The sequence below is a fragment of the Schistocerca piceifrons genome, chromosome 6 (assembly GCF_021461385.2).
Source record: "Schistocerca piceifrons isolate TAMUIC-IGC-003096 chromosome 6, iqSchPice1.1, whole genome shotgun sequence".
Classification (NCBI taxonomy): domain Eukaryota; kingdom Metazoa; phylum Arthropoda; class Insecta; order Orthoptera; family Acrididae; genus Schistocerca; species Schistocerca piceifrons.
Genome location: NC_060143.1, coordinates 362,033,069 through 362,059,704, shown reverse-complemented (window position 1 = coordinate 362,059,704; position 26,636 = coordinate 362,033,069). Strand labels below are relative to the sequence as shown.

General features: G+C 37.6%; 1 protein-coding gene across 1 annotated transcript in view; it reads right to left on the bottom strand.

The window, feature by feature from the left end:
* LOC124803322 (protein unc-80 homolog) overlaps positions 1–26,636 on the bottom strand; it is a 995,149-nt gene that overhangs the window by 498,599 nt on the left and 469,914 nt on the right. The window contains exons 21-22 of the mRNA XM_047264506.1: positions 11,634–11,842; positions 7,333–7,481 (exon numbers count right to left, since the gene is read on the bottom strand). Of these exons, the coding sequence (XP_047120462.1) occupies positions 7,333–7,481; positions 11,634–11,842 (358 nt within the window). The remainder of the gene's footprint in view (positions 1–7,332; positions 7,482–11,633; positions 11,843–26,636) is intronic.

Here is a 26,636-nt window from a genome sequence, read left to right as displayed (position 1 = left end):
ATTGTGTGTTGTTAACATTTTCTAAATAAAAAGACAGTTAATGAAATGTGTGTTAACTATATCTATGCATTGGTGTAGCAACTGTACCACTGAACTATATTGAAGTTACTGGATTTGGACTTACTGCAAGTTAACGTCTGAAAGCAATGCTTTTTGGGAAGCTTACAGCTTCAACTTAAATCTTCTACTGATTATTGAAATCAATTTTGAAATTATTCAGGAGTCAGTTATATCCACAGGTATGATGCATGTCGAAAGGCACTGTAAGAGTTTTTCTGATTTGTGAAGAAGTCTGAATTTGATTTGGGAAAGTTAAATTACTGAAAATATAAACTCCTTTTTATGAATTGTGGTTTATTTGTCTCATAATGTACAGACTCTAAATCATTTGATTCAGGTACAGGAGACACATCAAATTATGGAAAATTTCACCATGAACAAAGAACAGCTAATGTTAACAAACAGTATCATAATAATAATGCAATTTTGTTATATGCACATACAATAAAATCTGACACTTAATTACCCCTTGCTCAAAGTATCATTTCATCCTCTATGAATTCTTCTGTTGAATAGTAGCATTTCTTCTACAGAATCTGCTGTAGTCTCATTTTTAAAATTTTTGGCTTCATATTGAATATTTTTGTCTATGAACTTGTTATGTATTGTCACCCCCATAAAGTGACAAACTTTGAACAACGTAGCAAAATAGCTTCACTCTATAGCTTGAGTGAAAATTTGATCTTGGTGGTTATTCAAAATATGACAATATGGCTACATAAACTTTTCATCCTGCAACAGAAGCTTACTTATTGACATTGTCAGAACAGAGATTTGTTTGACAGTAAATGAACATGGGAAATGCCCTGCAGAGTGGCCACGCGTTTTGAGGCGACATGTCACCTCGTGCCGGACGTTCGAGTCCTCCCTCGGGCATGTGTGTGTGTGTGTGTGTGTGTGTGTGTGTGTGTGTGTGTGTGTGTGTGTGTGTGTGTGTGTGCGTGTTGTTCTTAGCATACGTTAGTTTAAGTAGTGTGTAAGTGTAGGTACCGATGATTTAAGAAGTTTCGTCCCTTAGGAAATCACAAACAGTCTCTTCAGTGACAAGAATTCCCATGCTCAATTTGTTGAAAGTCTCACTAAAGCTTTCACAGACCTAGTCCATAAACAGATTTACTGTGACTCCCATCATCCTCCCACTATTTCAAAGCACCAAGCACAAAGAAGCACCCTCCTCTCATCACCCAACATTATCCTAAATAGGAGTAATTCGACCATGTCCTTCACCAAGGCTTCCACCACCTAACATTGAGTTTGAAAATGAGGGAATTCCTACCCAAAACCATTACAATCATTTCTGCCCCTCCTAAAATGGTATTCTGCCACCCACCCAAAGTATACAATATTCTGGTCCATTCTGATGCTGCTTACACTCAAGTTTCCAAGCCCTTGCCACATGGGTCATATCTCTGTGGAAGACACTGGTGTAAGACCTGCCAAATTCACCATCCAGCACATCCTATTCCAGTCCCATCACAGGCTTATCCTCCTCCATCAGAGGCAACGCCACAGGTCATGCAGGCTTCTAAAGGTCTTGCATTTGTCTTCAATGCAAGACCTTTAGAAGCCTGCATGACCTGTGGCGTTGCCTCTGATGGAGGAGGATAAGCCTGTGATGGGACTGGAATAGGATGTGCTGGATGGTGAATTTGGCAGGTCTTACACCTGTGTCTTCCACAGAGATATGACCCATGTGGCAAGGGCTTGGAAACTTGAAGACATACCTGGACAGTCATTTCGCATTTCTCTCAGTCTCATTCATTACACATCAACACACTGACTTAAACTGGTATCACTTGATTATCTAACAAAATTAATTTTAATTAGTCGATACAAACTTCAGTTGCTAGATTTTTGCTTGAAATGTAAAAAAATTAATCAGTAACTGAGAAACAAGGGATTTTTTCAGGTGTGTGTTAATATAGTTAGTTGTTTTTTTAGGACTACATTGTGCTAATGCTGCATAATCTTTATTAGTTTCTAAATCCCATTACTTGGCAGAGAAATACATTTGTGGAAGAGGTAGATGACCATTCAGATTTGGCACAACAATAAAATATGGAATCACACCACTGTTTATTAACCATTAAGAATTTCAAAATTTCACCATCAGACTGAATCTGTGGAATAAAGTGTACAAAGAAATTAACACTAACAAAAATATACATACTAACCCAAGTATGCATCTTAATCATCCATATACAGAATTTACAATTGATATAATATGTACATTTAAATCAAACTTTAGTAAAAATATTACAAAAGTAAGTACACAGAATGCATATAATACCAAATTCATCTCGTATAAGCATATTTGACAGTGCTGTTGCCTATTTGAAGAGAACCAATGCCAAAAAGACAGTGGTGATTAAGCTATCTAAGAAGTAAATGAAGGCTGGTAGATGGTGCTAGCAATGCTCACAGAAATGAAGTCAAAGAGTTACTTTAAGAAGGACTATAGATTGTGATAAACTGCATGGCAGAACATCATGAAAGCCTGACAGAGATACAATTTGTGTTACTTTTATGCAGAAGAAACTCATATACTGATAATAAGTAAAATTTATATACCATGAAATTGTACTGTTAGGTAACGTCATGAACAATGTAACAAAAAGAGTCATTATTCAATAATCAAAGCAGAAGACATGTTTGCAACCATCAACTGATGTAGTACAATGTAAATATTAAATCAATAAAGACCACAAATAAAATAAGTTTTGAAAGAATAAGTTCACAACCATCAAAAACTAAAATCTTACACCAGGAAATATAGTCATATTACAGTATTTGAACGTATAATAAAAGACGTACAACAGAATAATGTAGTGAAGCCTAAATGAGTGGCAACAACGTGAAATAAAAAGTAAGAGAATATTGCAATTAAATGGGTTTTTTTAAATAAAAAAAATAAAAAATAGTTAATGATATAGTGTTAGACCATAACAACAGTCCAGCCCAGCTGTTATGAGTTTACAACCATAACAAACTACAATGTTACAAGTGTATGCCCAACTGCAGCCACATTAAAATAGTCGAACATGTAATGAATGACATACAATAGAAGCATTTGGGAAAGCATAGATGAGTGGCAACAATGTGAAATAAAATAGAAATTAATATTATTTTTTTAAATTTTGTATTACAGAATGTATACACGGACAAGGAAAAAAAAAATTCCCGGATTTCCCATTTAAAAATACACTTTCTCCCAGATGAAAATACACTTTTTTCATGTTAAGTGACAGTATACTTTCCCACAGAATTGTAAAACTTATCAATTCTTTGAAGGGTTAAGGTTTTACGCATTGGCTGGAACTTCCCAGCACATTAGTAACCACTGCGAGTGAAAAAATAGAAAGATATTTGATGTGCAGCAACAAGTACGATGTACAGCAACAAGTATGCTGTATATTTTCATATTACAAAAGTACAGATGTGAATTCCACCAAACACAGCAAGTTAGTTTCCAAAACGTTGAAATCGAGATAGCGATGTGTTTGTAAGTAGCTCGTGTCACATGATCTCGTCTGCCAATGAAAGCAGATATTCAGAGCATAGTATACATGATGTAGTCAGTCCTCGCCAGCCAATGAAAGCAGAAATTTAGTGCATAAAAGATGTGATGTAGTCAATCAACAGCAAAATCACTGTTAAGTAGTGCGAACACACAAGTAGGAAAATTTAATGGTGTAATAAATATACAAGTGTGGCCACTACAAAATCTAGGCTTTCGGATATAATACTGGTCTCAAAGATCAATAAGCCTCCAGAAACGCTAAGCTTCCACATATAAACTGTTCTTTTTGTTGCGTGTGTTACACTTTAATATACATCACAGAAATGTGCCAGCAAAATTTTAAATAAAGTTTTAAATGAGAGTCAAACGCTCTGAAATTCACTACACATTCTCATACGCAACATAATTCATCTTGTGTAAAAGGAAATTTACAGTGAAAGTGATACTTTTAAAACCACCATTTGCAATATTTTCCTGTGAGCAGGTTCGTTTCAGCAGTTGCCATTGACCACCAGGAAACTGTCATTACTGTGCATGTGCAGCTACGATGATGTAAGAAGCCTGTATGTTTGTACGTTTGAAGCATTAAGAGATCTTACATTATGTCATTAAGAAAACAGGACATCACATGATACCCCAGTATAACCATACTAAAATACATAATTCCGCTTAAAGTGCACATTAATATGTCTAGATTCACAATGAAGTAGGCTCCAACCTGATATTAAGCTTTTCAGTGTGGTTTTTGGGATGTAAAAGTACTGCATTATCTCATGTTTGGTGATTATTATCGCATAATACTTCACATGCCAGAAGATGAAAACGTGTGTTTGAAATCCAGCAATAAAGTTGAAACTATCCAATAGTCTGGAATGACACACTTCATTTCAAATAAACTGAGTGCCTCAGCGGAAAAGATCAGTGACAGCCAAATTTCTTTAGGAAACCGATGAAAATAACTTCATCATTCTGCAAGGCAATTAATGCTTGGCTGTCAAATCCCTGGAAATAAAATAAAACATAAAAACCAAAACTAATAATGTATTTTGCCCTTCCATAAATATGTGAATGTATTTTAATTCAACTGATGGCTCCCGGCTACATAAACCCATTTTGTTTTCATTTGATGTGAGAGCTGTAAATGAAGCGGAAACAGCCGAATCACTATATGTAATACTGTGTGCCATAAAAATTTATCCAGGTAGCATCTAACTGCTTGTTACAACCAACACAGCCAACAGCCACACTTCAATTAGCCAGAAGCAGGAGAATGTACTGTACGTAGGCCACTCAACTGCGCAGCTACAAGAGTCCACTGGTCTCTTCTCTAAAGAATGTTAATGTAGACAGTTCTGACACCACGCTCATCGCAAGCAGTTTGTTGCTATGAAGTATTACGTAGTCTTTCATCCTAATGCATTTAACGCATTTGCTATTTGTAGACGCTTGTGTGTGCAGTGTGTTCTGTTGTAAATGGCACAATTCCTTCGCAACTTCGAAGATTTAGTTTATTTCCTTTCTTTCTTTTTTTATCGCTGCAGTATAATTCTGCAGAGTGGGATATAGGAATATTCGTTGTTAGACTATCAGTTCTTAGAATTCAAAATTCCAAAAATTTAACTGAAAACTACAACACTCAAAAATTCTCAGAATTCTACAAAATTCCCATGTTTTTCTCAGTTTTCTCTCAGATGAAAAAATTCCCGGGTTTTTCCTGGGTTTCCTGGTTGTCCCAGGGCATATACACCCTGTATTAAAAAGCATAATGGTATAATATTGGACAGTGTGAAGGCAAAAAAAATCTTTGCATATTGTGGTTGATGATGCAGAATCAGGATCATTAGATGCCAAAAGTTGATGCCTAGGCATTCATGATATTGAAATAGTGGTCATACTACTTATACATGTAGTTATACATAATGTAATGTAAGCATATATAACAGTATGGAAACAAAGAATTATATGTAACAAAAATAAGTTCTTTGAAATGGTAGCAAACCGCAAACTTTCAACTTTCGTAACACTAACCACAGTGTAATGTACAAGTAATGTAACTGTATTCAAAACAGGAAGTTAAATTTACTGCTCCCAAAATGTGAAACCTACAGTTAAATTTACTGCTCCCAAAATGTGAAACCTACAGAATGGAAGAATGCACATATTGTGACAAAACTGTAAAATAAGTCCAATTACAAGTATGAATTACTAATATTAGTGAAATGGAAAGCACCAATGCAATAAACAGCATCTGTAATTAATGAATCTAAACAGTGAGGCAGGTACATTGTGGCAGCTCCATCCCTTGGGGTGATGTGAAGCTACAGAGGAAGATTGATTAGATACTCACTTCTGAAAAGCCCATGAAAATGGTGCACCATCTCAAGAGTGGAAGATAGCTAACAGACATTCTGCTGTAAAGGTTGCATCATATACATCTCTTGAAGACTTTATGCTTATGGCTAATCTATGCACCTTAGAACAACTGGGTCAAGGTGAGTTTCTCATTATGAGTATACTAAATTTAACTTCTTGTTTTGAATATAGTTACATTACATGTACATTACAGTATACCTTATGAAATGTTCCACATCCACGAGGACCTCCTCAGCATGGATCTATGGAATGAAAAAATAATCTAATCTAATCTAACATTTAGGGTTCACTACCATTTCAAAGAGGTTATTTTTGTTACATAAAATTTAATCATAAAGAATGAAATGTAATAGTATTTGTCTGACGTAAATTTACTCTTTGACTTCATGTCTACAGCCAATGCTAGTGCCACCTACTGACCTTTGTTTACTTCTTAGATAGCTTAATGACCACTGTCTACCTGGCACTGGTTCTCTTCAAATAGACAGCTGCACCATCAAATATGCTTATATGAGATGAGCTCTGTATTATATTCAGTCAATGTGCTCACTTTTGTGAGATTTTTACTAAAGTTTGATTTAAATGTAAGTACAATATCAACTGAAAATTCTGTATGTGGATCACTAATATGCATACATAAGTTAGTTATGTACATAATTGTTATTTTTAATTCCTTTGTACACTTTATACCACAGTTCCAGTCTGCTGATGAAATTTTGAAATGCGAAATGCTTAATAAGGAATTGTATGATCAAGATCTTTCCATATTTCAAAGTTTCTAAATAAATTTATTATACACACAACAGCATGAAAAAAGTAAGGGAATGGCTGCAAAATAATGTAACCACTCTTTTTTTTTCTCCCTGTCTCCTTTGTTTAAGTTGTTTTTCCCATGAATGTACTACAATATTAACTTACCATAAAATTTAATCATAAATGATAAAATGTAATAGTCTTCATTAAATACAGAATAAGTAAAACTATTGTTAACGTTAGCCACTAATCAAAATAACCTTCAAACGCAGAAAATGACAGGAACTTTAACCATGTACCAATCACCAGCTCTACAACCATGCAAGTGTGTGTGTGCGTGTGTGTGTGTGTGTGTGTGTGTGTGTGTGTGTGTGTGTGTGTGTTTGTGTGTGTAGGTGTGCATGTCCGCATGAAAGAGAAAGAGAGAGAGAGAGAGAGAGAGAGAGAGAGAGAGAGAGAGACAGAGACAGAGAGAAGCAGGTAAAGAGCAGGGGCAGAGGGAGGGGAGGAGGGGGGTGATGAGAGAGATGGATTCAATTGGCATAGAGAGAAAGAACGTAAGAGGTGACTGATGTTTTGCAAATTTCACACACTGTAGGTATGCAAAACATAGCTTATTCTTCTACCTGATAACACGTGTTGTCTGTACATTTGGCTCTTTTCGATGAGGACGGTTTGCAGAGTCCATTAATCCACTCAAAACCACACGACGAAATACTCCACCATGGGCTTCCTTAATATAAGTCATAAGTTGCCGCACATCTCCATACAATGCCTAAAAATGCGAATAAAAGAAAAACACCAGTTCATGTGAACTGATTTTCAAATAACATAACGTTGTACCAGCACTAGGATATACTCAGGTAATGAGGGCAATAGTATGCTCAAATTTTTAAGTGCTTACATAATAATTTTCAAACAGTTACCAAACTAGACACTGTACATAATTTTTCTTCTAGTGATGCTAGTATTACTATCTTGTACCTGTATTATCATATATGCAACAGTCTATGGCAAAAAATTGGTGCCCCCATTTGTATATGACAAACACTGAATGGAAAGTGGGTTAGTTAATAAATTTCTGTTTCTGCTGTCACTGAAATATGATACAAAACAATTTAATTATCCTGCTCATTCCTTACGATAAGTCTCCCCTTACGAGGGATCTGGATGACTTTTTCGAGATGTATCCCTTCTCCTAAACCTCTTCAGTCCTTTTCCTTCACCCATCTTCCTTCACCTTCAACTCTTCTGCTGGAGGAAGGAGCCACTGGCTCTGAAAGCTTGCACAAGTTAAACATTTGTGTGTGTGTGTGTGGGGGGGGGGGGGGGGGGTTCTATCACCACCACTTGGTGAGTGGATTTTCCTATATATCCAATTACATGTATGTTTGTAGCTTCAGAAATCTTCATTTTTCAGTGGTTTTGTCCTAGTCACAGTATTCAGCAGTTGTGTAACTACTACTTCTGTCACCATTTTTTTTACTATTGGAGGTCATAAGGAAATAAATCAAAAACAAGTGTCTCAAAAATCTCTTATGAAATATATGAGAGTAACAGTATACCCAAAACTAACTGAAGCTTCTTTCAGTCCATAGATAATACATACTCATCTGCAACTGAATCTGAGGTAACTGCTCTGTTGGAGAGAGAGCATTCCTATCACCATGGCAGTTAATAGTTTGGTATGGCACAACTTGGATGTCATCAGAATTTGTTGCAGTGGACATCATCATCATCTTCAACATCAGTTTTCTGCTCCAGTTGCCCTGGTGTGGCTTACTGGTGTTCTCCAGTTGTGTCTTTACATGTACCATCTTTCTCTCAGCACAGTATCTCAGCTGACTCCCCTTCTTTCTATATCCTCTTTCACTTGTTGCAGCCATCCTGTCCTTCATCTTCCTACTGGTGTTTACCAGTGACGTCTGTGTATAGTTTTTGTTCTGCTATCCTTCCCTCGTCAGGTCATTTGACAAACTGTCTGAAATGGGCCGCTGTCACTTCTACTTTCAAGTAGGTGTACACTGCAGCTCCTCCTCTTAGTTCTTTATTTCGTACCCTATCTTTCCTAGTTTTCTGAACAATAGGTTGTAAGAACTTCATGTATGCAGTTTGAGGATTCTTACTGATTGTTGTGCAGGTTTCTAGGACCTATGGTATTATGGGGATTCTGATTTTAAGGTGACTTGTTTGTTCCACAGTAGATATCAACCATGATGGTATAACTGGGCTACTGATCTCATGCTGAACCCTGTTACTGACTGAAATGATGCATCTAAGATATTTCTATTGGTCTACTGTGTCTCGTCCAGCCTAATATTACCATTCTTGTTCAACCAATTGATTGGCATGCAACCTTTTTTCATTTACCTACTGTTAATCAGTGCCCTTTTATTACTTCCTTGTTCTTCATCAGCAGAAGTTTGTAGAAGTTTGACCTTGGGCCACGAGTGTTTTGTTTCTGGCTGCTGCCAGCCTCAGTGATCCAATACAGAATGCTGTGTACAACAGGTAGGCATTGCGCAAGGATTGTTGTCCATCTTGAGTTGTGCGCAAAGAAATACCATTTGTGGTGAGTGACGAAATGCTTACAGGCCCATCAACTGCTTGGAGAATAAGTGGTAGTACATTACGGAGTGAGGCCAGAAAAATTATTAACTAGTTGTACCATACACAGGAGTAAGGTACAGCACTGCTTGTAGAATTAGAAAATTTTGCAAAGATAATCCTGGGAAATCACCAGGAACTCTAGAAGAAAAGAGGTAAATATCAGTTCAGTTCGGTTCAAATTACAGTTTGACAGTGCTCTGAAACTGCCTTCCACTTTAACTGAATTAGTTTAAAAGGTTAATTAAGTTTGTGTGTGTAAAGGCTGAGAAAATACCAGTACTGATACTGTTTACATATCAAATTCAGATCCCCAGGGAGGAATTGACTGTTTTTAACTTCTGTATAAATGCAATTGTGCAGTTTATGTCCCTGGGTACTGCATATAGTGAAACAAAAGAAAGGGAACATTTTCACAATCTAATAACACTAGAAGTGATGAAGGAATGTAAGTGCATTTATAGTAATTGAAACCTTACAACCTTGCTATTTAGGAAACACTGATGGTATTTATCATTTTTCAAAAATTACATCCTTTAGTTTGCTTTCTCCTGTATGAATACATTCGTGAAATCTGCTGCTGAGATTCTTCATTGGCCGCAACATCTCAGCTGGGATACTGTGAATTGCATCCTGAATTCTCTGTTTTAACTCATCCAGCTTTCTTGGTCAAGTCGTGTAGACTTTGCTCTTGAAGTAGCCCCACAAGAAAAAATCACAAACGGATAAGTCTGGCGATCTAGGGGGCAGGGAATGTTACGGAATTGTGAGATTGCATGGTTGCCAAACAATTCTCACACAAATGCCATTGATTGCCATGCAGTGTGTGATGTCACTCTGTCCTGTTGAAACCAGGCTTCTTGAACATTTAGAAATTTGTTCAATGCAGGTGTAATGGAAGTTTGTAACATCTCCAAATAATGATTGGCAATTACAGTTATTGTGTTTCTCTCCTCATTTGCAAAAAATTACAGTCTGATAATCCCATGTGATGAAACACCACACCATAATGTCATCTTACTAGCCTGTGAAGGGCACTCATGAACGTCATTATGAGTTGTGTTTGCCCAGTAACAATAGTTCTGTTTATTCACATAACCTGTGAGATGAAAATGTGCCTCATCTGACTTCCACAACTTGTTTAGAAATTCATCGTCATTGTTTATTTTTGTTATCATTTGTTGACAGAATCCTAATCGTAACCTGTAATCGTTGCCCATCAATTGTTGAACCATCTGTAGTATGTACAAAATTTTAAATCAAGATGAAGACTTCTTTGAACACTCTCCCAGGACACTCTAACCACTGCGCTTGCTTACAAACTGAACGCCATGGGTCCCGTAAGACAGGCTTACGTAAAACATCACTGTTCGATGAAGAATGTACACTTCTGGGTCGCCCTGTTGATTTCTTCTTGAGGGCAGATCGAGTCTCTTCAAAGTTATTAATCCAAGATTTTATCATATGTTTTGATGGAATGACATCATGACATTCTAAATTATAAAAACGTCGAAACTCCCTCTGCACTGCTACCAAGCAATCATTGTTTTTATAAAACATTTTTATAGCTAATGCACGTTGTTGTCCATTCCATTGACCCATGAATACTGATATGGCAGACTGTTAACTCGCTGTAATGAATCTGCAGTGCTGCCACTTGCCTGTGGCTGCCACTACTAATTTCTAACTGAAACTTCAGTAATGTTGCTAGATCACTTTAAATAACTAAAGAAATATTACATTAATATGAAAGTAAATAATAGATACAGTTCTTCCTCAGACTGGTTTAAGTGCTGACATGTCAGGCTTGTAATCCAAAGAAAGTTTGTGATCTTTGGTTGCTTGTTAAATTTTGCCTGCATTAAAACATTGCTATGTAAAAGTCCACCTACACAACGGTTCAGATCCATAATTAAAGTGTTGATCTCACAATAAGTAGCTGTTTGTAGCAGTTCACATATCCTAAATTACACACCAAAGCGAGCAGAAGTACATCATCTTGAGTACAACCATGTATATGAGTACCCTTCTGGGTGTTGGGTTTAATCTTTGGAGATACTCTATAAAGTATGAAATTTAAGAACTGGTGTAATAGCTGACGGAAGCAAGTTTTTGTTTTCATCTCACTGCACACAATTTATTTAATCAGGAATATATCATAAAAAGCAAAACTGTATTCTCATACTTTCATTGGAGAAGCTAAAAATGGCAGTTAAACTCTTACAAAAAAAAAAAAAGTACACACACACTTATACTAGAAAGGGTTTTAAAATTTAAATGTACACTGAATGAGATGATACACATTTCTTCCTATACTCACTAAATTTTCCTGTGTTTTGAGGTCCTTGTGTGAGTTTACAAGACGTGTTACAAGTGCTTTGAAGACACTGGCTATAACATGTCCTTCAACTCCTCGACTGCCACCTCCAGCAAGTCCAGCACCAAAATTTGTTGCATAACCGCCTTGTGCACCTGCATCTGGAGACTTACTGCAGTTACGTTTCTGGTCAGCACGTCCACCACATATGTCTTGAAAACAAAATTCATTACTGTATTGCAGTCCCTTCATGGCTCTGAAGGATTGTTAAATACATCTATATACTAGCCACACACTTTTTTTGCATCTTCGTAGCCCCAGATCAGCAAAATTCTGAATATTTCATGTTGGTAGATGTGTAGTAACGTGTGCAAAGTCCCTATGTGTCAACTTTGTAAAGGAGATAGACTCACTCTTGGCTTGGGTTTCCTGATTTGCCGATGCAGAAAACTGATGCTGGTCAAACCTTTAAATGTTCCACAAATAATGGAGGAACATCACAGAGGAAGCAGAGTTCCATGTTACGAATCTACTAATGAACATACATGTTCCTCTTTTTCAAATGAATATAATTTTGCAGTTTTATGGGTTGTATTGAGGATCACATCTGTGTAAGTCATTCCCTTAGTAATAAATGGGGCTTCTTGTTATTTCTTTGTAACCAAAAATTTTATTTTGGCTTTTAAGAATTATGTTATCAAAAGATAATCTTGAAGATTTGATCTGTGGATGTATCACACTTCCACTAACAGTGACATCAAAAGAGTAAGAAATCAATGCCAGGGGCATTCTTAAACATTAAATGGATGTATACAGGAAAATAATTTCAGTAATTGTAAATGGTTTAAATTAGGAACTGATTTAATTAAAAGCATTGTACCCTCACAAAAATAAGAGAAATTTGTCAACTTTTGTAGTCAAACATTAGTATAGTACAGTAGTAGCATTTGGTAATTACTGCATTCAAATAAGTTGTGCCAGAATAAGTAATAAAATCATTCCTGGGCACATACAGGCACCATCCATGAGCACTCTTTTGGGTGTCAGTTTTAATCCTTGTAGGTAGTCTAAATATAGGAAGTGTGAGGATATTAAATCTATGTCTACATGACTACTCTGAAATTCACACGTAAGTCCTTGGCAGAATTTCTCTACAATACCATTTTCAAAGAGTGTGCAGGAAAAACGAACACTTAAATCTTTCCATGCAACCTCTAATTTCCTTTATTTTTATGACAATGATAATTTCTCCCTATTAGGTGAGTGTCAACAAAATATTTTCACATTTATAGAAGAAAGTTGATGATTGAAATTGCTTAAAAAGATGGCACCACAATAAAAAAATGCCTTTATTTTAATGAATGCCACCCCAACTCGCATATTTTATCTGTGACACCTCTCCCCTGTTTTTCAATAATACAAAATGAGCCACCTGTTGTGAACTTTCTTGATGTCTTCCATCAATCTTATCTGGTAAGCATCCTGTACCACACAGCAATAGTCTAGCAGTGGATGAACAAGTAAAGTGTATGCAGTCTCTTTAGCAGTCTCTCTGTTGTGTCTTCTAAGTGTTATACCAATAAAAGACTTTCACTACCACATTATCTACATGACTGTTCCAATTTAAGTTGTTTGTAGTTGTTATTATTAGGTATTTAATTGAACTGATAGCCTTTAGAGTTCTGTGATTTATCATGTACTGAAATTTAACAGATTTCTTTTAGTACTTATGTGGATGACCTCAGACTTTTTCTTATTCAGATTCAACTGCCCTTTTTGCACCATGTGGATACTATGTCTAAGTGATTTTGAAATTTTGATCTTCTGATGATTTTATGAGATGATAAATGGTAGCATCATCTGACAACAATTTAAGAGGGCTGCTCAGGTTGTCTCCTAAATTGTGATATAGCTGAGGAACAGCTGATGGCCTATAACACTTCCGTGAGGAATGCAAGATAGCACTTCTGTTCTACTTTATTACTTTCCATCAATTACTATGAACTGTGACATGTAGCATAAATACTTGTAAGTTTCATGAACACTGTGTCCCAGAGTCACAGCCCTCCACTGTGAGCTCGATGCTGAATTTAATACAATTCAAATAACCCAGAAAATGGTTCAGGGTATTTATTCTATGTGGCCACACCATAAATATATCATCAATATATTTTGAATAACAGCTAGGTTTTAAAAATGCTGTCCTCAGTGTCCTGGCTTTAAAATTTTGCATAAATAAATTGCTGACTATGGGGGAGTTGTCACCCACTGTACCAATGCACAAGGAGTCCTGTAGACATTGGAAAAGAGGGTTTACAATATCTCAGACATACAAAGCTGGAACACCCTAAGCTAAAGTTCAAGAAGAATGGGTACACAGACAAACAGATCAGGTGTGCCTTGAGTTTGAACCTTTGTTGGAACTAGTAGAAGATGCATGTTTTGAGCAGTGACTTTCCTATCATACACTGTGGGCATATCTTCAAAGGCAAGATGGATTTTAAAAAGGTGTAAGTGCATGTTGTCTGTCAACCACGATTAGAGTGCTCCTTGGTTTGGTCAAGGATAACTTATGATTGAAGAAGCCTGGCATTTACCAGATCCCTTGCAATTGTGGGAAGATATATATTCACCAGACTATGCACATAATGACAGATGTACTGAGCACCATTGCCAAGAAATTTGTGGTGACAGAGTACTGATTTTACTAAGGGACACAAATTGTATAATATGACACAAACTATTGCCCTTGCATCACATTACGGAGACTATGTGTTACAAGAATCCATTGAAATTAGACATGCAGACAACATTATAAATAGAGATAATGGTTAAACTTTCAGTAAGACTTAGAAGCACGTTTTATCTCTCATTTAAAAACAATGGTTTGTACCTCACCCAGTAGAATTTGTCGACAGTGGTACTCAATAATGAATCATCATTTCTGGTAGCTTGAACTACTTGTGATGCTGTACCTCCTCTTGCACTAGAGGGGCAGCAGTGATAATTTCTGTTCATCTTCCATGATGTATAAAAGGGCTGCCTTTTTCAGTATAAATCAATTCCAGTGAGATTAGCATATAGCATTCTCACCTGAAAATGGTGACCAGACGGGCTGTGAAAATACTGCGTCAAGATGATTGCGTGATACAACTCCAGACCCGACAAGAATTTCAGTATCTACTGTTAATCTATTTATTCTAAAACCAGCTCATGCTTCATCAATAAGTTTTTTCCAAAATATGGTAGAACTCACGATAAAATTAAGTTTGTAAGTATTTTTTATGCATGGTTGAATAATGATACACCCCTATAGTTGCTGAAGATTAAAACAATGTGCATTTTAGAAACTATACATGCTATCAATTAACTGTCGACTGGGAGAATTCTATGAAAATGTAACTCGTATATAAAGGAGACTATGCATAGAAAAACAGTGCAACCAACTCTTGAGTACTGATGTGTGTTTGGGATCCCCATAAGGTCAGATTAAAGGAAGACTGAAGCAATTCTAAGACATGCTGCTAGATTTATTACGAGCAGGTATGGTCAATGTGGGAGTATTTGGAGATGCTTCATGAACTCAAATAGGGATCTCTAGAGGGAAGATGGCATTCTTTTTGTGAAAAACTATTGAAAAAATTTTGAAACATTGGTACCCTTTGCCATGCATGTCATTGTGGCCTGTGGAGCATGTATGCAGATGTAGATGTAGGTTTCACTCCTGTCTCTTATGATGGTATTGAATATGTTCAACCTAGCATTTTAATGTTATGTAAAAACTGTCCTATGCGTGTCTTTAAATTTGCACTATAAATAATGCCACAGTCAGTCCAGTCAGCAGTATGACGTATGTTAGGTGCAGTCACTCCATGTTGAGTGCTGAATGTAAGAAAGTCTAAGAAGGCAATAGCCCATATTCAACAAAACTGCCACTCATAAGTTTGAATTTGACACCTTTAAATCTTTGCAGATCACTGACATATTGTGCAGATATAATAACAAAACTTCTTATCAACAAGCTGATCAGCATGAAACAATTCTTTGTGCTTTAGCTGAGGCTCAACTTCAGTAGTGTTGACTATATTGTCACAGAACAAGCTGAGTAGCACCATGGTGTAGTGGTTATGATACTAAACTGTTGCCTGGAGGGTCGTGAGTTTGAAACTATCTGGGACTGAACAATTTTAATTTCTATACTCAGTTCGAGTACATTCTAGAAATATCCACAAATGTCAAGAATCATTGTACTGGAATGTTCTGTAGCTGTATACATACTGTATGTGTTCTGGCCAGAGGCAGTTCGCTCCACACTCTTGTATGTGCAAGTGCTGAATAAACTTTCATTAAATGAAGTTAGTGTTCATCATTCACTTTCTTCTATGTGGCAATATTATTTACTGGACAAAAAAGTGTAAGCAAAGATTCGGGAAATAAAGATTAGAAATGTTACAAATTAAGGTAGAAGTAAACCTTCACGCTCAGTCGTTTAGTAGAGTGCTCTGTCTCTGCAGTCATGAACAGGACAATGCAGCTTGTATACAGTGTTCAAACTGTCTACATGGCTCCAACAGACATTTTAAGCTTAGAATGCACACTTCATGAGAAGAAGATATGTAATCATGGGAAGTTGGTGTACGCTACAGTAAATCTTACTGAGGACTTTTTGAAGATACTGGAATTCTTACACTCATCTCCCAATTAATCTACTCTGTGTTGCTTTCTATTGCTGATGATAAGATTCATTTTGAGCTGTTTAACTGTGGTTTATGCAATCAAAATACGTGGTATTAAAATAATTTTCATGTTGGCTTTGTGTCCTTGTCCATGGTACAGAGTGGAGTCAGGCATTCTGGTGCACTGTTACTACACTAGCTCTCATCCAATACAAAAGAAAATTAAAAACACATCTCAATCATTCCTCCTACAAATTATCTGCGAATCTAAATCTGAGGTTTCAAAAGTTATGTTCTCCAGGTGGAAAGCAGAAGTGTTCATTTGAGAGCTGCATGACAGGTATGAATGCATTGTAAATAGGACACTATACTTATAACAAAATTAATAATTTAACTGGATAGATAAGAAAACTACTCACCGAGCATTGGCAGGGGAACATACATGCAAAAAAGTGTTGAAATTTGCAAGCTCTTGGAGCCACTGGCTCCTTCTTCTGGCAGAAGGGTTTAAGGGGAAGGAATATGGGTGAAGGAAATGGAGTGGTGAGGTTGAGGAAATGGGAAGAGTTTGGAAAAGTTGTCCAGAACCCGGGGTAAGGGGAGACTTGTCGGACAGGATGAGAAGAGAAGACTAATTGTTGGGGACTGTATAGGATGAGATTTGAAAACCTAAGAGCTTAAAGGTGGAAAGGATGATAATACGCAAGACAGAGATTACTGACAAAATATCATGCATGAGTTACTAAGAGTGGAAAGCTAGCGGCATTGTATGTGGAAGAGGTGGGAGGTGGGAGTGGGGGAGGAAATAGAGAGGTCAGAAAATAAAAGATACAGAAAACTAAAAGGGAGTGAAGAAAGGAATAGTTGTTGTTGTTGTCTTCAGTCCTGAGGCTGGTTTGATGAAGCTCTCCATGTTACTCTATCCTGTGCAAGCTTCTTCATCTCCCAGTACTTACTGCAACCTACATACTTATGAATCTGCTTAGGGTATTCATCTCTTGGCCTCCCTCTACGATATTTACCCTCCACGCTGCCCTCCAATGCTAACTTTGTGATCCCTTGATGCCTCAGAACATGTCCTACCAACCGGTCCCTTCTTTGTGTCAAGTTTTGCCACAAAATCCTCTTCTCCCCAATTCTATTCACTACCTCCTCATTAGTTATGTGATCTACCCATCTAATCTTCAGCATTCTTCTGTAGCACCACATTTCGAAAGCTTCTATTCTCTTCTTGTCCAAACTATTTATCGTCCATGTTTCACTTCCATACATAGCTACACTCCATACAAATACTTTCAGAAATGACTTCCTGACACTTAAATCTATACTCAATGTTAACAAATTTCTCTTCTTCAGAAACGCTTTCCTTGCCATTGCCAGTTTACATTTTATATCCTCTCTACTTCGACCATCATCAGTTATTTTGCTCCCCAAATAGCAAAACTCCTTTACTACTTTAAGTGTCTCATTTCCTAATCTAATTCCCTCAGCATCACCCGACTTAATTCGACTACATTCCATTATCCTCGTTTTGCTTTTGTTGATGTTCATCTTATATCCTCCTTTCAATACACTGTCCATTCCGTTCAACTGCTCTTCCAAGTCCTTTGCTGTCTCTGACAGAATTACAATGTCATTGGTTAACCTCAACGTTTTTATTTCTTCTCCATGGACTTTAATACCTACTCTGAATTTTTCTTTTGTTTCTTTTACTGCTTGCTCATTATACAGATTGAATAACATCGGGGACAGGCTACAACCCTGTCTCACTCCCTTCCCAACCGCTGCTTCCCTTTCATGCCCCTCGACTCTTATAACTGCCATTTGGTTTCTGGACAAATTGTAAATAGCCTTTCGCTCCCTGTATTTGACCCCTTCCACCTTTAGAATTTGAAAGAGAGTATTCCAGTCAACATTGTCAAAAGCTTTCTCTAAGTCTACAAATGCTAGAAATGTAGGTTTGCCTTTCCTTAATCTATTTTCTAAGATAAGTCGTAGGGTCAGTATTGCCTCACGTGTTCCAACATTTCTGCGGAATCCAAACTGATCTTCGCCGAGGTCAGCTTCTACCAGTTTTTCCATTCGTCTGCAAAGAGTTCGCGTTAGTATTTTGCAGCTGTGACTTATTAAACTGATAGTTCGGTAATTTTCACATCTGTCAACACCTGCTTGCTTTGGGATTGGAATTATTATATTCTTCTTGAAGTCTGAGGGTATTTCGCCTGTCTCATACATCTTGCTCACCAGATGGTAGAGTTTTGTCAGGACTGGCTCTCCCAAGGCCGTCAGTAGTTCCAATGGAATGTTGTCTACTCCCGGGGCCTTGTTTCGACTCAGGTCTTTCAGTGCTCTGTCAAACTCTTCACGCAGTATCGTATCTCCCATTTCTTCTTGATCTACATCCTCTTCCATTTCCATAATATTGTCCTCAAGTACATTGCTCTTGTATAGACCCTCTATATACTCCTTCCACCTTTCTGCTTCCACTTCTTTGTTTAGAACTGGTTTTCCATCTGAGCTCTTGATATTCATACAAGTGGCTCTCTTTTCTCCAAAGGTCTCTTTAATTTTCCTGTAGGCAGTATCTATCTTACCCCTAGTGAGATAAGCCTCTACATCCTTACATTTGTCCTCTAGCCATCCCTGCTTAGCCATTTTGCACTTCCTGTCGATCTTGTTTTTGAGACGTTTGTATTCCCTTTTGCCTGTTTCATTTACTGTGTTTTTATATTTTCTCCTTTCATCAATTAAATTCAATATTTCTTCTGTTACCAAAGGATTTCTACTAGCCCTCGCCTTTTTACCTACTTGATCCTTTGCTGCCTTCACTACTTCGTCCCTCAGAGCTACCCATTCTTCTTCCCTTCTGCCTGCTTCATTTACTGTGTTTTTATATTTTCTCCTTTCATCAATTAAATTCAATATTTCTTCTGTTACCCAAGGATTTCTACTAGCCCTCATCTTTTTGCCTACTTGATCCTCTGCTGCCTTCACTACTTCATCCCTCAGAGCTGCCCATTCTTCTTCTACTGTATTTCTTTCCCCCATTCCTGTCAATTGTTCCCTTATGCTCTCCCTGAAACTCTGTACAACCTCTGGTTCTTTCAGTTTATCCAGGTCCCATCTCCTTAAATTCCCACCTGTTTGCAGTTTCTTCAGTTTTAATTTACAGTTCATAACCAATAGATTGTGGTCAGAGTCCACATCTTCACCTGGAAATGTCTTACAATTTAAAACCTGGTTCCTAAATCTCTGTCTTACCATTATATAATCTATCTGATACCTTCTAGTATCTCCAGGATTTTTCTATGTATACAACCTTCTTTTATGATTCTTAAACCAAGTGTTAGTTATGAGTAAGTTATGCTCTGTTCAAATTTCTAACAGATGGCTTCCTCTTTCATTTCTCTCCCCCAATCCATATTCACCCACTACTTTTCCTTCTCTACCTTTTCCTACTGTCGAATTCCAGTCACCCATGACTATTAAATTTTCGTCTCCCTTCACTACCTGAATAATTTCTTTTATCTCATCATACATTTCATCAATTTCTTCATCATCTGCAGAGCTAGTTGGCATATAAACTTGTACTACTGTAGTAGACTTTGTGTCTATCTTGGCCACAATAATGCTGTTGGTAGTAGCTTACCCGCACTTCAATTTTTTTATTCATTATTAAACCTACTCCTGCATTACCCATATTTGATTTTGTATTTATAACCCTGTATTCACCTGACCAAAAGTCTTGTTCCTCCTGCCACCGAACTTCACTAATTCCCACTATATCTAACTTCAACCTATCCATTTCCCTTTTTAAATTTTCTAACCTACCTTTCCGATTAAGGGATCTGACATTCCACACTCCGATCCGTAGAACGCCAGTTTTCTTTCTCCTGATAATGACGTCCTCTTGAGTAGTTCCCGCCCGGAGATCCGAATGGGGGACTATTTTACCTCCGGAATATTTTACCCAAGAGGACGCCATCATCATTTAACCATACAGTACAGCTGCAGGCCCTCGGGAAAAATTACGGCTGTAGTTTCCCCTTGCTTTCAGCCGTTCGCAGTACCAGCACAGCAAGGCCGTTTTGGTTAGTGTTGCAAGGCCAGATCAGTCAATCATCCAGACTGTTGCCCCTGCAACTACTGAAAAGGCTGCTGCCCCTCTTCAGGAACCACACGTTTGTCTGGCCTCTCAACAGATACCCCTAGCTAGGAACAGTTACTGAGAAGAATTGGGGGGGGGGGTTAGACAGGCCACAGGCCAGAACATAAAAGATATAGAAAACTAAAAGGGAGTGTAGAAAGGAACAGTTACTGAAAAGAACTATCACTTAAGATAATTGGGCATGGGCACAGGGTGTATACTGGTGCAACACAATATCTTGTTACAGAGCATACTTTACAACATGACGAGCATGACCTCAGTGCCTGTTTCACCACATGTACATTTACAGATGTAAGTAACTACTTCTCTTAAAAAACCAATGTAATAAAGTAAATATTAAGCAACCAATAATAGATAAACATCAAAAAATGGAAACTCCACTTAGGAATACCAACAATGTAGGAAAAGACAGACTGCTACTTACGATAAAGAAGACACGTCAACTTACAGACAGGCACAACAAAAGACACTGACATAGAGCTTTCGGCCACAGCCTCTGTCTGCAAGGGACACACACAAATGCACCAGCCACACACACACACACACACACACACACACACACACACACACACACAGAGAGAGAGAGAGAGAGAGAGAGAGAGAGAGAGAGAGAGAGAGATGGGGGTGGGGGCTGGATAGGAGCGATTCTCAGTTACAAAACTATCAGATGGCCAGGAGCAGGCTGAAAAAATATTATCAGAAGCTTTTCCACCACTTGTTGGACATTGCAGGCTTCAATGCATACATTCTGTACAAGAAGCATGGTCGTGAACAAAGTACAATGAGCTTCATGATTAGTCTTGGCGAACCATTGAGCATATCTTCACCACAACAAGGGACATCAGTAGGACGCCCACCTTGAACACCAAAAGCAACACACCTTACAGCCAGGCATTTTCCAGACCCTCTGCCACCCACAATGAAGAAAAAACCAACAAGGAGGTGTGTGGTGTGCACGAGAAAAGGCCTTCGCAAAGATACTTCATACTGGTGTGCATAATGCGAAGTTTCCTTGTGTGCAGCACCTTGTTTTAAAATGTTTCACACTAAAAAGACTTGTAATATCATGCAGTTTTGTTAACTTCTGCAATAGATTTTATTCATTCTCACCCAAGATCAATTTAAATTCAACAGCAAAAACATGAAGAAAAACCTTTATGCATGAGAACAGTATGCAGCACCACCACGCACTGGCATGTTGGCGCATATTACCCACTGCAGAAGAGGCGCACGCACACAAAATATCCACTTAATGGGTTAATACAGTGCACAAATTAAAATTATAAAATTTTCTGGTCTTTTGTTATGGTATATCTTGACTTGTTCCACTGCCTGAAAATTCTACTTTTGGATGGAATCTATGGAAGATAATGAATGAATGAACAATGTCATTCAAACTTTTAAGCCATTATTTTAAGAGACAAAACATAGGAGACTTGTCTCATAGTGGTCACCCATCATCACCAACATCAACTGACGACTGCTACAGACGTATTATGGCTCAGAGATACTGCAAGTATAAAGTAACAGAACTGTGTAAAGACTTCTTAGAGGCAACTGGGAGGGTTATGTCAATCCAGAGAGTATGCAGCCATCTTCACATGATTAGCTTGGCCTCTAGGCATCCATTATGAGAAAAAGTACAAAAACACCAGTGCTGTGGTGTGTGAAGAAGTTGGACAAGGGAACACCTGGAATGGAACCTGGATGGATGGTGCCAGGTTCCCTTCATAGTTTTCTGCACGATTTGTCTTTCACCTGATGATCACCACATAAGCGTAGAGAATCAGTGAGGTACCAATGAATGTCTTTCATGAAATAACATGATTTCAGCACAGAGCTGCATCAGATATGTTTTGAGCCAGTTTCATGCAAAGGTGCCAGAGGCCCCTCATTGGTATCGAGGGTAATTTGAGGACTGTGCAGTGTTGGGACAAGATCCTCCAAGTAATTGTCCGACTATACAGTTAACATTCCTCATTTCCACAATGAGTTCATCTTTCAAGATGATAACACACAAGCACACCCCAGCTACCTCATCACATTTTATTAATCAACTGAAAGGAGTGGTCTGTGGTATGTACTGCCATGAACCTGGGTAAGCACACTTGGGACCAGTTCAGACTTGTAATGCATTGTTGCAGCAACCCTCCTCACACAATGAACAACCTCAGTACGGTTATCTTAAAAGGGTGGGACAGCTTTGAGGAACACCTCAACCAAATTGTGAAAATAATGCCCAGGAGGATCCAAGCATGTTGCAGTGCACAGTGTGGAGCAACATGATAACATATCTTTCCCAGTAGGTAATTTTAATTCCACAGATGTACCAAAGATGTAAATTTCTGAGTAGGCTGCCTGTATTTTGGTTACTGTCAATCTCACAGTGCATCACACATGAAAAGTGTAACTCATCCATTTAATTAAAAAAAAAAAATCAAATGTATGGTACAGGCAAGCAAGTTCTTACTCAAAAATAAGGGTGAGACAACCACTCATCTACTGCAGACTGATGCATGGAGTGCAGAAACATGCAACAGAAACTTTCATTAAATGACTCCATGGTCACAGAACAAGAGGAAAAGAGTACAAAGGAAATGAAAAAAGAGATGTGGGAAGGTGGATAGTGAGAATAACTGAGGGAGAGTAAAGGGGGAGTGAGAAAAAGGACAGAAAGGTGAAGATGAAGAGGGAGGAAAGGGAAGGAAGAGAGAAGAGAGTGGGGTTTAAAAGGAGGAGAGGGGAGGGATAGAAAGGAGTGAGGGGGGAGGGAGAGGGTGAGGGAGAATGCTCATGTAGGGGTGGGGGCTGAATGGTGGGAGAAGGCAGTGAATGTTCTGGATGCAAAAGGGATGGTATGGACAGAAGAGAGAAGGCAGGGAATGATCTGGAGTGTTGTGGACAGAAGACAACAGAAAAGGCAAGGTGAGGCAGAGACAACAGATTAGAGAAGGTTTAGGCCAGTAGGATAATGTTCTTTGAGAGAGGAAGTAGAATGTCAGAAGTTTGAACATGGTAGGGAAGCCAGAAAATCTGAAAAGGGAAATGCTAAGGCTCTATCTAGATGTAGTGGGGGGTCAGTGAAGTGAAACAGAGACAATGATTTCTGGTCAGATGAGTATAGAGCAGTATTAACAACAGTAGAAAATGATATAATGGATGATGAAGAGATGAAGAGATCCAGAAAGCATATGAGGATATTGAATGGGTAATTCAGTATTTAAAGGGAGATAAAATCTAATAGTCATGGGGAATTAGAATGCGGTTGTAGGGGAAGGAGCAGAAGAAATGGTTATGGGAGAATAGGGGCTTGGTACTAAAAATGAGACAGGAGAAAGACTAATTTAATTCTGCATTAATTTTCAACTAGTAATAGTGAATACTCTGTTCAAAAACCACAGGAGGAGGAGGTATACTTGGAAAGGGCTGGGAGATATGGGAAAATTTCAGTTAGATTGCATCATGGTCAGGCACAGATTCCAAAACTAGATACTGGATTGATGGTGTACTCAGGGGCAGATATAGACTCAGATCACTATCTAGTAGTGATGAAGAACAGGCTGAAGTTTAAGAGACCAGGCAGGAAGAATCACTGCACAAAGAAGGAATGAAGAGATATGTTTGAAGTCCTCTGAGGGTATAGATACTGTGTATGGAATAGCTCAGTACATAGATCAGTTGAAGAGGAATGGGCATCTCTGAAAAAGTGCAATCACAGAAGTTGAAAAATAAAAACAAAGACGGTAACTGTCAAGAAAACATGGGTAACAGAGGAAATACTTCAGATGATTAATGAAAGAAGGAAGTAAAAAAACAATCAAGGAAATTCAGGAATAGGGGAGCGTGGGGCACTATGAACCACAGGGCACAATGAATCAGGTAGCATAATTTCAGTATAAAGTGGTAAATTATTTTTTCCTCTGTGCATATGTTGTCAGTACTGCTCTACCGACTGACATTTGTTTCCTGCAGGATCTAGTTCCCGCCATTAGTGTTATATTGGCGATATGTTAGTTTTGCTGTAGTGAAGTAATTTTTGGAGACGTAGATAGACTGAATTTTGTTCAATTCTTTGTCACCAAATTTTAGAGGAAGTAAGTCGTTATAACAATATCAATACTGTATTTTAATGATATATATCTTCAAATATTAACAATGTTAATACATAACCTCACATGAGCTTTGTTTGAAACATGTACTGTTGGGGCACATTGAACCAAGTTCTCCTGGGGCACAAAGAGCCATGGTTCATTGGCTTCGTCCTCTTACGAAGGATGAAGTTTAATTGCAACTGATACACCGGAGAAAGATTTGTTGCAAACCACGAAACATGCCAATGAAAAGGTCAACCAGAAGCTTTATGAGCAGGAATCAGATGATGTCATTAGTGAGGTGCATTATGAAGAGAGCGATGCCAACGTGGATGTGTCTGGTGAATCTGAGTACAACTTTGAAGACTTGGACAAATTACCAGAAACAGATGATTTCGTTTTGACCGAAATACCAGTTTACTATGTGGGGAAGATTTTGAAACTGAAGGATGATGCAGGAGACTATCAGGTATCATTTTTAAGAAAAAGGGAAAAACTGGGAGGGAAGTTTTATTTTCCTCAGGTAAAGGATGAAGCTTTCGTTCCAGCTAGTAACATACTTTAAGTGCTCCCACAATCTGCTAATGATGGTGTGACAAAAATCATATTTCAAATTTGGAATCAGCTTCGAGTCCATTGATGTTTGTTAATTCCAAAATAAGTTACATGATGGTGTGCCTACAGATTTAATTATATGTTTCACACATGGAATATGTAAACATCATGTTTAAAGTACGTTTACACTTACTTTGTATGCTAAATAGGTTCTTTCACTGAACGTGTTTAAAGTGGTTCACTGTACCCCACATGTGGGGCACAATGAACCATTTACCAAATTTTCTTCAAAGGTGTGCAGCTAAAAACCAATTAATGACAATGTAATCATATAAGGCCATTTGATACTTGAATGATTAAATTGTAACATCTGTAAATCACAACTCTCTAATAAAATTATTGGATGAGTAACACAAGAGAAATATTTTTTATGGTTCAATGCGCCCCACTCTCCCCTACAGAAATACAGTTCACTTAGAAATGAAATACGTAGGATGTGCAGGGAAGCTCAGGCAAAATGGCTGCATGAAAGCTGTAAAGAAACTGAAAAAGAAATGACTGTTGGAAGGACTGACTCAGCAAATAGAAAAGTCAAAACAACCTTCATGAAATTAAAAGCAAGATTGGTAATTCCACTATTAAATGCAGTGGAGACAATAGATGGGTGAAGGCTTCTATGAGGAGAAAGACTGATGACATGATAGAAGAAGAAACAGGACTCAATATAGCAGAGATAGGGGATCCAGTATTAGAATCAGCTTTTAAAAGAGCTTTGGAAGACGTAAGATCAAATAAGGGATATATATATATATATATTATATGTTTGTGTGTATGTTTGTGTTTGTTTGTGTGTCTATCGACCTGCCACCACTTTCGTTCGGTAAGTCACCTCATCTTTGTTTTTTATATATATATATATATATATATATATATAGATGCTGCTGCCTGATTTCACTATGGGAAATTGGGACATAATCTCCCTAAAACAACTATTGGGGAAGCAAGAATAAATACCTTTTATTACTGTGAACTTCTCTTCTTACATTTAATAATGGAAATTGCACTTCAAATACAGATGAATCTACATCTACACAGATATTCTGCATGCGACCGTATGGTGCGTGACAGAGGGTGTATATATTACATATAAACTTTATGTTGAGATAAAATATCATAATGTTAGGAATTATTATTCTGATGTCATAGATATATTTTACTGCTATGAAGATTTATCTCTGGTATGGATATTAAATATTATTCTTTCTGACTCAAAATAAACTGAAAATTCTTTTAATTCTGAAATATTAATTCATCATGCTCAAGCCAACGCTAATGCAAGTTCTGCTAGTGTGGTATTATGTGCAAATAAATTTTTAGCAATCAAAGATAACTGTACTGTGTTAACTGAAAATCATACTTCATAAATAACTTTAAAATACAGGTTGTTCAGAAACTAGAATGTCACAAGTGAAAGAAAACTAATCATCTTTCCTTCTCGCCCTCGGTGTTAAGTCTC